General features: G+C 28.5%; 1 protein-coding gene across 1 annotated transcript; it reads left to right on the top strand.

The window, feature by feature from the left end:
- The first annotated feature begins 1,648 nt into the window (after nucleotides 1-1,648).
- Nucleotides 1,649-7,171, top strand: LOC101495014 (AP-4 complex subunit mu-like). The gene is made up of 13 exons (XM_004500930.4): nucleotides 1,649-1,807; nucleotides 1,918-2,012; nucleotides 2,137-2,340; nucleotides 3,116-3,232; nucleotides 3,333-3,461; nucleotides 3,583-3,694; nucleotides 4,082-4,176; nucleotides 4,273-4,377; nucleotides 4,450-4,544; nucleotides 5,997-6,084; nucleotides 6,237-6,297; nucleotides 6,387-6,460; nucleotides 6,805-7,171. Exons 1-13 carry the CDS (start codon nucleotides 1,750-1,752, stop codon nucleotides 6,901-6,903), a joined length of 1,332 nt encoding a protein of 443 aa, XP_004500987.1. The 5' UTR covers nucleotides 1,649-1,749; the 3' UTR covers nucleotides 6,904-7,171.
- Nucleotides 7,172-13,731: the final 6,560 nt, after the last annotated feature.

Below are 13,731 nucleotides of genomic sequence, written 5' to 3'. Positions count from 1 at the left end.
CTTTCAAATGTCTCCAATGAATCACTTGAATTAGGATAATTAATGTGTAAAGTAATCGGATCTACGGGTCGATGAGATTCAAATTGTTGAACCCATTACCCGAACCAAATATAAGCGAGTTTCAACTGGTTGAGTTGGATAAGACTTAAAACTAACCGGGTACTGATGAAAATCGGGTTTGGTTGGGTGATCTGCACCCTGCATGTACACCCCTAGTTGAAATTTCCAGAAGTTATAAAATATGTATCAGATATTTGAGAGAAAAAGATTACTTACCGAAAATTTCGATGAGAGGTGAAAGTTTGAAGTAATTTTTTTTTTACTATTAATTTAATAAAAATTAAAGGGGTATATTTGGATTTTTAACATGTTGGGGGTATGAGTTAAATTGAGGAGTACAAAATCCAATTTTTCCATTGATGTTTAGTTCGGGTAGCAAACTTGATATTTTGAATCCAGATATCCAATTCATTAACGTGACATAACATTACATTTATTTATTTATTATTGATGTATAATTATAATGTAGTTATTGAGTTATATTTGAGGATTTATTGTTAATTTAAATTATTTAAGTGTTTTATTGTGTTCGTGGATGTATTTTAAATATTGAATGATATGTTGAGATATAATTTTGCGATTTTTGAGACATTCTAGTATTTAAATTTAATTAAGTTTTTTGAGAATAAAGAAATATTTTTTAGTTATGATCCATGAATTCAACCCAACCTGAACTTAATCAGGTTGATTTGATTTGGGTTTGATGTAAAAATATCGGGCTGAGAACTCAACCCAACAAAAAAAAAAAAATTGATCAGTTCATGTATCAAATTTGACCAAAATCAATCTTCCCCAATTTGTGAACACTCCTACTTGCACCAACCAACTTCACCGATAAATTAAAAAAACAAAATTGTCATATATGAGGCTATTAACATGATAAAATTTCAAAATAAATATCGTATACGAGACAAGTTGACATTTATGAAATAGAATTATGATACATTAGATAAATTCTCACTCCTAAAAATTTTAAAATAATTATAATATACGAAATAAATTGTCAATGATGAATTATAAAATATATATATAACACATAAGATAAATTTGCACTTATGATACTTAATTACCATTCACAAAATAAATGATCCCTTATACTTTTTTTAATTAAATTATTATATATCAGTTAACACTTTGAAATTAAATTGAACAATTCTATTGTGAATGTTCAAATGTACGAAGTTGAATTCTCTCATATTTAAGTTTAACATGAAAAATTAGGTTGATAATTATGTCACTATTTAAATTGAAATATATCATTTAAAAAAATATATAAGTACTATCTAATATATATGAACGATGAAATTCTTTCATATTAGATTTAACTGTAACTTTTTTATATATAAATAAATATTAATAAATTAATTATTAGATTAATTTTCTTATATTTGACCCGATACCCGAAAATGAGACAGTCTAAATGATGATGTAATTAACCTATAAAACAACATAGATAAGCATAAAAATAAAACAACAACAAAGAAGATGAATAAACGACACGAGTCATATGGTGTTGCAAATCAGTGTGTCATGTGGTATGCGCGTGGCAAAACGGCAGTGCGTTTGTTGTATAGCGTGGTCCACAGGGACATCATGACACAAAGTAAAGTAAAGGGGGAAGAAAATGCGTTGAGTTGAAGAAGTAAAGAAAGAAACAACTAACAAGGGTTCCAAAGTGGAAGTGCAAACATGATCTCTCAATTCTTCGTGCTTTCTCAAAGAGGCGACAACATCGTCTTCCGCGACTGTCAGTTTTGTTCTATTTAATTAATATTCCAATTATGTATTTTCTCACCATCCTTCATTTTTATGATCCGTAAATTTTCATAACTTGCTAAATAAATCAAATAAATGCAGATCGCGGTGAAGTACAAAAGGGAAGCGCTGAAACATTTTTCCGAAAAGTCAAGTTCTGGAAAGAAGACGCTGAAGGAGATGCCCCACCTGTTTTTGTAGGTATTTCAGTCAAATTAATTTGTATTTGATTCAATGTTTTTTTCACTGTTGTAATTTTAATTAACTTGGTGATTCTACTTCTATCTTAATACATTGTTCTTCTATTCCTGTTTTTAATAGAATGTAGATGGTGTGAACTACTTCCACGTGAAGGTTGCTGGATTGTTATTTGTTGCTACAACTAGAGTCAATGTTTCACCTTCTCTTGTTTTGGAACTTTTACAAAGAATTGCACGTGTCATCAAAGATTACCTTGGTGTTCTTAATGAAGATTCATTTAGAAAGAATTTTGTGCTTGTCTATGAACTGCTTGATGAAGTGATTGTAAGTATTTGCTATCGTTCTTCCTTGGTTGAACTTACTTTTTAATGGTTTGCATGCAAAAAATAACCCTTATAGACATGTTGGCAAATAAAGCACCCTTACCTCAACCTCAACTTTGATCTGGTTTGGATAAACAACAACTTAGTTTAATGTTTATAGCATAAAAGACTATCATATAAGTGCTTATATATGAGCTCTTTCTTTAACAAAAGAGAAAATAAAGTTAAACCTTTTTCATATAGCTGTTTTGAAAAGCTATCTTTGAGAACTTTATGGAAATAAGCTAAAAATAGCTTTTGGATATGTTAAGTTCTCCCAAACAGTCTCACAAGTGCTTATGTTATTAGATAAACTCAAATAAACCAACCCAAATAGGCCCTTTGTTAATCTAATGCAGGATTCGTCATTTGCACTATTTGTTATTATTTTTCGTCAAATACTGTCTACAAATTTTCACATGCCAAGCCTTTTTTGGAAGTTTCACAATTTTCACTCATTCTGTATGATATGTTTAATTGACAAGAGAGTTCACATTTGTAAAATTCTCTTGTAAAGTTCACAATTTTCACGTGTTACATTTGGAGAGGCAGGGAATCTTTGTAATTTATACACGTGCTCCTTATTTTTAATCCAATCATGGTATATGGGTTATGCTTTTTTTAAAGGGAAAACTTAGAGTGAACTGGTTACTTTGTATTTGTAAGTTATAAACAAAGATGCTCTATGTTTGACTTTGATGAATATATCTAGTTGTACTAAAGTCTATTTGTTTCAGGATTTTGGTTATGCGCAAACAACATCTACTGAAGTTTTGAAGTCATATGTTTTCAATGAGCCAATTGTGATGGATACTGCACTGATGCCTCCCCTTGGACCCGCTTCCATTTTTATGGTAAGTATTTGTAGAGTCAAACCATCAATTACTGCCTGCAGGCATATACTTGATTGTCAAGTATGGTTTTATTGACTTTGTTAAACTCTTATATTTGCAGCAAGGGACCAAACGAATGCCAGGTACAGCTATTACCAAATCTGTTGTTGCTAATGAACCTGGTGGCAGGAAGAGAGATGAGATATTCGTTGATGTAATTGAGAAAATAAGTGTCACATTCAATTCTAGTGTGAGTATGTAGGTTTATCTCTTCTAAGTTTTTGTCGTGCCATCTGTTACTTTTCTTTCTTCCCTTGTTATTGCTGCAAAATTTTGAAGCTATGTGATATGGGTTTTATTGCTTGAAACAGGGATTTATACTTACTAGTGAGATTGATGGTACCATTCAAATGAAGAGTTATCTTACTGGTAACCCAGAGATTCGACTTGCTCTCAATGAGGACCTGAGTATAGGAACAAATGGTAGGTCAATCTGTGTTGTATTTTGTTCCCCTTGAAAGTTTAATTTCGTTAAGCGATGTGTATGGTTTTGTTCCCATGCACTTTTCTGGCTGTTTTCTAACAAATATGATTGATTCTCAAGTAAGTACTACTAATGTACTATATATGGTACTTTGTTGTAATTCTCTATTATATGTTGAAATTTTTAACATATTAAAAGCGTTCTATGTTTATTGTCAGTGAATGGATATTTTTAGTTGAGTTTAGTCGTCTGAAGTGTTGGTTGACTCATTGATGGATGTATAATTTTCTTAAAGAAACTCATGTCGTTTACTAGTTGATTTTTTGTTTCCCTGTTTGTTTTTTATATATTCTTATTTCCTGATCTCATTCTATCATCTTTAACAGATTATAGGGGTTCTGGTGCTGTGATTTTAGATGATTGTAACTTCCATGAGTCTGTACACCTTGATAGTTTTGATGTTGACCGAACTTTGTCTTTGGTAAGTGCATATTACATAAGCTTAGCTACATAGAGTAATACAGTTGCATATTATACTTTTGAGACCCTTGAATAATTACTGTCAATTGTTTGATAGGTTCCACCAGATGGTGAATTTCCTGTCATGAACTATCGTATAACTCAACCATTTAAGCCACCCTTTCGTATTAACGCATTGATTGAAGAAACAGGATCACTCAAGGTGGTTTTGTTCTCCCTCTAATTCTCTAAATCTCGTTTTTAGTTATTCTTACAATCTGCTATACTTTAATAGGCTGAAGTGACCATTAAAGTGCGAGCTGAATTCAACTCAAGCATCAATGCTAACACTGTTCTTGTACAGATGCCACTTCCAACATTCACAGCTCGGTATTTAAATTTTCTTTCTGATAATTGTACATATGATCTTAGTCATAGTTGACAGGAACGATACTGTAATGGTTAGGATTTAGATTTCTAGAGCCCGAATATTGGGACGGCTGTCAAATAAGACGACCTTCAACCCACCTGCAAAAATAAATAAAAGTGAATACGAGAAATAGAAAAGTTCACCGTATTTTCAAAATTTTCTGGCAAATATCGAAAAAATAATAGAATTTTGTATTCTGATTATTATTTTGATAAGAGTTCTAGCAAAAAAATTTGCAACCTCTGAACAGGGAAGAAAAAGCAGTGCCATTTTTACTAGTTACAACCTGGATTGCATAGATTTGAAGGTAGTTTTTAGTTGTTACTAAACGAAAACTTCACTGGCTGACAGACTTCCTTTCATGTCACACATGGTCACACGTGATATATATTCTTGCCGTTGGATTTGGTAGAATTGGCGAACATCGAACAGGAAAGATTATACAAAGAAAAGATTTACAAACTAAGAATCAAGTTCGACTCTTGCATATAAACACCAAGTTCGACTCTTGCATATAAACACCACAGCAATCAATTTCACCATGTTAAATTCTAACACCGATGCCTTTTTAAGTTATAGCATACCATCCCTTTTCTAACACCCAGACCCCGTATTCTCAATCCTCTGCATCAATATAAAATTAAATGCTCAATGATGAAAGATTCCATCATAAATCAGAACTACATTTTTTTGACATGCTGAGTGGAGGGGGAGGAGATTGCTTGCTAATGCTGGCGCTGACTCTATGGAAGTCAATGATTCACCAGTGGCTTTTTGTGTGTATGTGCACCTGCCTCTGCCTCAAACGTGATTTTCTCGTGTGGGCTTAAAACATTCAACTTGCTGAATGGTGGTGGGGGAGGGGCGGGGTGGTGATGGGGAAGGAGATTGCTAACTAGTACTGGTGCCGATTCCACTGTGGCAGTCAATTTCTCACCAGTGATTTTGTGTCTGTGTGCGCACATATGCACGACTCACCCGTGATTCTCTCTGCGCGTGCAGGGGTGTGTGTTCAAATCATTCAATATATTGATTGGATGGGGAGTGGGTGTTTTTTTTAGCTCTGGTATTATTGATAACACTACTCTGGTATTCAATATCTCACGATTGATTTGCTATGTGAGAGATAGAGAGAAAGAGGGGGGATGTAGAGAGCGGGGGGAAGGAGAGTGCTTTCTGGTGCTGGCATCAACTTCACTAGGGTAGTCAATGCCTCACTAGTGATTTACTGTGTGAGAGAGGGAGTATGATTTGTTCTACTTGACGCAAATGTGGCAGTGAGTCTGATTTACTAAACATTCTACCTTTTTTTTTAAATTTGTAACCCATTCTTTAACAAGTTTAAAGTTTCATCTTGATCTTGTTCTTACGTATTACACATCTTATTGGTTAATTTATTTCCAATTTTTTAGTGTTAATTTTGAGTTAGAACCTGGAGCAGTTGGACACACAACTGATTTTAGGGAAGCAAATAAAAGACTGGAATGGGGACTCAAAAAGGTAATCTCAATCTTTTGTTTTTCCATTAATAACCAATATATTTTAAACACTAATTAATTTAGTATTCATAAAGAACCTTCTGTTAGGTATTTGGGGCTGGTATGAGTAGCACTACTAGATGATATGATATTGGGTGGTCCATTCTTTTACAGGTTGTCGGTAGCTCTGAACATACTTTACGTGCAAAGCTGACGTTTTCACAGGAGTTACATGGTTTGCAATGCTCTTACAGTTCTGTTTTGGCTGAATGTTCTAGAGGTGTTCTTCTTTGTAATGAATTTACTTGTTTGTAATGAATGCAGGAAATATCATGAAAGAAGCAGGGCCTCTTAGCATGACATTTACGATACCTATGTACAATTCTTCAAGGCTTCAGGTAAGATGCATAGGATTTTTTTGAAGCAGTTTCTTTTAGATTTATCAAATAAAGCTATATGGCCTGTGTTGGTTTGTTGGATTTCTATAGTTACATGTAATTGCAAAATGTGCCAGATCTTTTTGATGATATAGTTCGATGCCATTGATTATACTGTTTATCTAGAAATTAAACCTTGTCTTTGTTGGTGTTCTTGAAGCTTGAGTTAGTAGTGGCTTAAATTTATTTTGTCTATCCCTTTATGATATAGGTTCAACTTTTGTTATATTCCATTTTTTGTTTCCTTTTCTGGTTTATTTGTATACTCATCTTAAAAAAGTCTAAGATAACATTTGTTGGTGCAGGTGAAATATTTACAAATAGCAAAAAAGTCAAAAACTCATAATCCATACCGATGGGTTAGATATGTAACCCAAGCAAACTCGTATGTTGCCCGGTTGTAATCCCAATATCTGCAAGTGTCCAAATTCTGAAAATACTTGTTTTCCAACTCATTGATGTTCATGTGTGCTGAATAATTCCAGGAAAATTACATGTAGTGTTTTTACATTCTAATAAGTTAAAAGACATTATCATTAGATAACGAATGGCCAAAAGGAGTCTTGAATGTCTCCACCAAAACCCTCATCAGCTTGGTTATTGTTACACCAACCCTTGTTTTGAAGTGTCAAGAACCCATACCTTTAAGTAATGCAACCATCCTTATCCTTATTGGAATGTTCGGTTTTTTGGTTGCCATAGTTATCTCTGGCACATTGCTGGCGAGTTCGGTCCAAGACCCAAACATCTAATTTTAGGATCAAGTAGGCTTTTTTGTTTTTGTTAGCAAACAAGAGGAGAGAGAAGTTTATGAAAGAAAAGAAAAATCGCGTTTTGACAGCTTTTCCACTGGTTGGTTTCTCATAAATAATTAGAAAAGATGGAAAATATTTAGTGAGTCCCACAAATATTTCTTGGAAAATATAATCACTTTTGTCATTTCCAATTTTACCCCTATATGTTTTTGTCGTTATACATTTTTTGGGGTATTTTTGTCATTTTGAAAGTCTCTTTACTTTTACTTTCTACAATCAAACAAGGTAAATAAAGTTTTGACCTTTTTTCTCTTACTTTCTCCCCAACTTTGGTGGACATGCTTAAAAATCAATTGAAATTCTAATGATGATATTTTTTAGAAGTAGAAGTTTATGACCTTCATTATCCTTACAGTTAAAATGGTGATCTTGCGAGAAGCACATTCATCTTTTTTATACTAGAAAAAGAAGATGATCATGAATTTTAGAGATTATTCTATGTTGGATTTATCATAGTGATTCATCTTAAATTTGTCTTATAATTGAATGTTTCTTTGTTTTTAGTTTCCTATAATTTTTTAAAACTATAACTTGGTTTTATTTTTTCAATAATATTTATGAAAGAAACATGGCATAATCATACTATGTTATTATAAGGAGAATTTGATTCCTTACTCGTGTGACTCGGTTATATCCTCACCTAAAATAAAAAAGGAAGAGAGAGAGAGAGAGAGAAAAAAAACCAAAAGTTATTGTCAAGCAAATATAAGGTGCGAACTTCGGAAATTGTAGAAGGCTAGAAGTCAAGAAGTGTATTAAAGGTTCTCAGGGAATAGTATCAGTCGACCCATTATAGAATAAAAAAATTGTAAATAAACATTCAAATGATACTTTGAAGAAAAAGAAATAGAGAGAGTGATATAATATGTTTGTGAGGAAATAAAATGAGAGAAATAGAAGAAAAAAAGTTAAAGTGTTGAATGAATGTATAATAATTAAAGGTGTATATGTATTTGTGAAAGATTGTATTAGTTGTTCTTGTGAGGTTGTTTGTGTATAGCTAAACAGTCTAATGTGTCATTATATTTAGGATTAATTATAGTTTTAATTTTTTTATTTTTATATTTTTATAAAATTAGTTTTTTATTTTAAAATTTGATAGATTTTTTCTCTATTTCAAATTTTTAAATTAAGAAAATAATGATTTGATAAAATTTAAATAATGTGTTATATAATTTTATGATATAGAATCATTTAGAGTATATAATATGTTATATAAAGTAAAATATGTTATATCGCTTTTTTTTTAATTAAAAAATTAAAACTGTCAGATTTTAAAATAAGGAGATTGATTTGATGAATTGATAAAAATATGAAAATTAAAATTATAGTTAAAATTTTATATTTAATAATTTACAATTAATTTAATCTCTAATATGAATATCAAATTTGCGATTTAGTTTCTATATATAATCACTTATTATAAAAAAAGATTAATAAAGTAAGGTTTGATAGAGTAATATACGATTTTGAAATATTTACCATCTTACTTTTGAGTACATAAAGAGAATGTTCACGTGCCTATTTGTTGAAATCAACTTATAATCATAGACAATTATACATCACATCTAATCATAATCGGGTAAAATTATTGAACACTCAAGGGAAAGATTTGATTTACGTGCGGATATACTCTAAATCTTGCAGAATCATATTCATGAAAAGCCGGAATTAATATTCTTGCAAACTGTAGCCATTATCTGCATGATGTTCGTTTTCAATAGATGTTCTAAACGCATGATCATCATATCAGTAAGCATGATTCCTACTCCTATATTAAACAATTGACATTTGTGTAAATTTAATACTAATATTAATTTTATTCTATATAATTAAGTTTATTCCATATTTATTTGTATAAGAGTATAAATTAATTTTATACTTATAATCAATTAAAATTAAGTTTTTGACAGTTATTTTCTCAAAATTATTAATGGTTTAAGAAATTATCTACGAGTTTTTTAATTGTACAATGAAAAACATTTTTATTTACATGAATAGTGTATTAAAAAAGTCTAAACCTACACAATTACCCAAATAAGGTTATAGACGTGATCTATTCTAATCTATATTTAACGCAATTAAAATACAAAATGCATAAATGATGAGATGGAGAATTCAATGATTTTACTACAATCAAGTTAGATAATTGATGAAAGATGTGTGCATTATCGGTACTCGTGAATATCTATTATTGTTGTCATTTTTGAGGTTGCAATAGATTTTGCCTATATTGTTGTGGTTGAATAAGAATCAAATTTATACAAGTGATTCGGAACAAACCAAATCTATAAAATTACTCAATAAAATAAAAAGAGAAAAAACAACTCAATGGTTAGGGGTAGCTTCGTATTCTCGTGCCAGCTATTCCTTATTCTCAAATCTCAATTATTTTCCGACCAAAAGAAAAAAGTTATATGAAGTGGTAGTGGCTGTGGTGTGTTCAATTGAGGAAATAAAAATTGCAATCATCCATTGCCTAATTCGTACCGAAAATGATTCCAATGCACAGTATGGTATGATGTGATTGTGATATTTCTTTCCATTTTACAAAGTATCCGTCCCACCCCATGCATTGCCTCACATCTCCATAACTCTATCTCTATCTCCAATTGACTCATTCATACCGGTGTATGTGCCTATTATACATTAAGACAAATTCCGTGGTCCATTCTAATCGTTGGGTAAAAAATCATATGAAGTTTTAACGATAATAATGATATTTCATGATTGTATATTTTAACGTTATTCGAGGAGTGATTTTTTGATAAATAAGTTTTTTTTTTTCTATCAAATTGATACGTTATTGTCTCAGTTGTAAAAGTAATGAGAGTCTTATTATTGATTGTCGTTAGAGTTTCAAATGACTTTTAAGTATTGGTCTATTATCAAACTCATAATTATCATCAAAGTGTCGTATCATTGAAATTAATGCAAACCAATTTCTTTTTCAAGAATTAGTTAATCAAAGATCAAATAATCCGTTTAAGAAATGAGGTGTTAAAAGTTTATTTTTGTATATATATGAACTGATCTGTCGGGTTTAATAGTTAGTCTTATATATTTAAATAAATATAATTTTTTTAAAATTTGTGTATAACATTTTTATTAAACAGGTCAAGTCATACGCAATTCAATATGACAACACATAGCTTCAATAGGTAAAGACTCCAAAAAAATTATTATTATTTTTTTAATATAAGGGTGAATTATTTTTAGATTAAATATATTTTCAATCTTTATAAAATTATGATATTCTAAGTTTTGTTCCTAAAAATGAGCCCCAGTTGGTAAGGGTTCCAAAATAAATTATTTTGTCATGTAAGGGTGAATTTCTTTTTTTTAGATATATTTTCAGTCCCTTCAAAATTACGACATTTTAAATTTAGTCCTTGAAAATTTTTTATTCACTTTTAGTCTCTATTGTGATTTTAAAGACTTTTTTATAGGCTAAAAATATCATTTTCTTACTAAAAAAAACTTTTCAAAATAGCAATTAAAACTGAAAAATTTATTTTTTAGAAACTAACAAATTGAGAATTTTTTTATAAGGAGTAAAAATAAACTTTTAAATTTTATAGAAACTAAGATTTATTTTATCTTTTTCTAATTATTAAAATTACACTTTCTTTTAATAGGCGATCTAATGATAAACCATCTATGAAATGGTCCAGAGAAACATCTACCTTAGTTACATTTAAACAATTATTAAATTTTTATGTTGACTTAATCTATTTTTACAAAACCATTTTGTAAAATAATTTTTTTTTCTCTTTTATAAATTTATTTTAAACCTCATGATTATTCGAAACGGCACTTGAGTTTTTTAAGATTGCATTAATTAAAATGTTACAGTTTATTAAATTAATTTTTTATCACATATATTGAATCTTTATGATTTAAAATAAATTTAATTGCATTTTTAGTCTCCTATTTTTTTTTTCTTGATTTCTTAAAATTGATCTTCTATTTTAAAAATCGACAATTTTTGTTTATTCATTTGATTTTTTAACTAAAAAATGATAATGTGAGATACTCTAAATAACGTGAAATATGATATAATAATATAAAATGATTAACACTTATAAAATTAAAATTAAAAATTAAAAAAATGTAGCTTTTAACTTTAAAAATTTTATATTTTTAATTTAATTAATAATATAAAAATAATTAGTACATTTATATAATTTTATATCATAGAATTGTATATTCCATCGTTTAAAATATATAACATCATATTAATTTTTTCAATTTTTATTGTAGCTTCGCTGCAACTACATGTACAAATTCAAAGGGCGAGAGGTTCTCGCATCAGTTGCCAAAAGTAAATGGATATTCTCTTGATTTTCTGTCCATCGAATTTATTATATATCTTCTGTTATGCTTCTTCAGTGACAATTATTTGCTAGTAGGTTGAAAAGGTTGGTCCAAACATAATCACGAATTATAAGAGATTTAGCAAAAGATCTTGCAAAGAATTAAAGGTTGGTGGAGTTAGTGATGTTTTTGGCTCATCCGGATGGAGTATGTGACGTGTGAGTGGCAAACACAACCTTTTATTATAAATTTAATTAGAGTTTTGATTATTCTATTTATAAAATTAATCTATTTATTTTAAAAGTTGATAATTTTAATTAATTTTTTTTAAATATTAAATTAAAAAAATAATGATGTCATTTATTTTAAGTTATATGACATGATATATAATCATCTAAATGATTTAATTATTTATGTGTAATTAATTAAATTACAAAAATAAAAAAAAATTCAAATTTTAAAGTTAAGTTTGAATTTTATTACGATTTTATGATATTAATCATTATAGATCGTTTTATCACATATCACATGATTTAAAACATACTATATCGTCATTTTTTAGTTAAAACATTAGAATAATAAACTAAAATTGTTAAATTTTAAAATATAAGATCAATTTCATGAATCGGTAAAAATAGATAGACTAAACAACAATTAAAGTCATAAACATATTAGTTGTATTTCTTGTTTCTTTATAATTAATCTAATTGACATTTTACAAAATTTATTGTTTCTTTTAATCTTAATTGATATTCTACGAAATTTATTTATTTATTTTTTTTATTGTATTCTAGCTTATGAAATATATGATTAAGTAAAATTCATTTCTTTTAGTTTCATTGATGTTCGGACTTCTATAAAAAAATATTATATTGAATAGTTAGCATTTTTATTCTTTCTAACCTTAATTGACATTTCTTATTCTACTCAAATTAGTTTCTATTTATAATATGGATAGTTAAACACAAGAGTAATATTATTTCGCTATTGAAGTTTTTACGTTTCAAATTCTTTTAGCCAATTAATTTTTGGCATTACAAATTTCTTTTAGACGATGTCTTTTTTGGTATATCTTCTTTAATTTTTCCAAGCTTAAAGTGTATTAAAAAATTTAGACTAAATATTACACGTGGTCCCTTAACTTAATTTCAGTTAACGTTTTAGTCATTTATCTTTTTTTTCTTCCCGATTTAGTCATTTATTCCTAACAATATCAAATAAAGTATGAAAATATGAGTTTATTTTAAGATTTGCGTTACGAATTTGATGAAATTTGTATTATATTGAAGAATATAATTAATTTTATGAGTTTTTTTTAAATTTCTTTTTTGAATTTTTGTATAAAAAAAGAATAACATTGTTGAAATTTTAAAACATAAAATATCAAATTGTCACTTAAAATTAAAATAAAGGACCAAGTCGAGAAAAAAAAAAAGATAAAGGACTAAAACGTTACCTGAAATTAAGTTAAGGGACCACAGATGTAATTTAGCCAAAAATTTATAGCTTATGATAATATTATATATCATTCTTGGTTAGTCACACTAACTAGTTAGTTAGTTTATATTAGTTATTTATTTATCTATATGACTATATATATATAAGTCTAAGTAACCATTAATGCAAAATATTTTTTCATTTTATCAATAATATTTAATTTACTCTTCTTTATATCTCTCTTAACAATAACTTAAATAAAAAATCGTATTACATTTTATCATTATTTTATACAATTAATTTCTCAAACTTAAGAAAATGAATATAGAATTATCAATAAAAAAAAGTTAATAGATAATGACTTTTGACGTTAAATTTCTTAAAAACCCCAAAAAGTTGCTTGTTATTTGCAAATAAAGAAGAAGAAAAAAGCATTTTGAAGTGTTGAGTATGGCTATCAACCCGCAATATGATCTAGAGATATCGTTGTAATATGAATACTATTACTAATATTTAATCATTATTTTTATTATGTAAATCTTAATTTATTCAATTAATAAGAAAATAATTACTTTTGTCTTGTAGTTGAAGATTACTTTATCGAATTCTGTGATCGAATATTTAGTATTTTTTGTTTACAATTTTTTTTTTTAAGATCGCGTT

Source organism: Cicer arietinum, chromosome 5, assembly GCF_000331145.2.
Source record: "Cicer arietinum cultivar CDC Frontier isolate Library 1 chromosome 5, Cicar.CDCFrontier_v2.0, whole genome shotgun sequence".
NCBI classification, from domain to species: Eukaryota; Viridiplantae; Streptophyta; class Magnoliopsida; order Fabales; family Fabaceae; genus Cicer; species Cicer arietinum.
The sequence above is the reverse complement of the archived record's forward strand: the minus strand, read 5'-3'. Positions and strand labels throughout refer to the sequence as shown.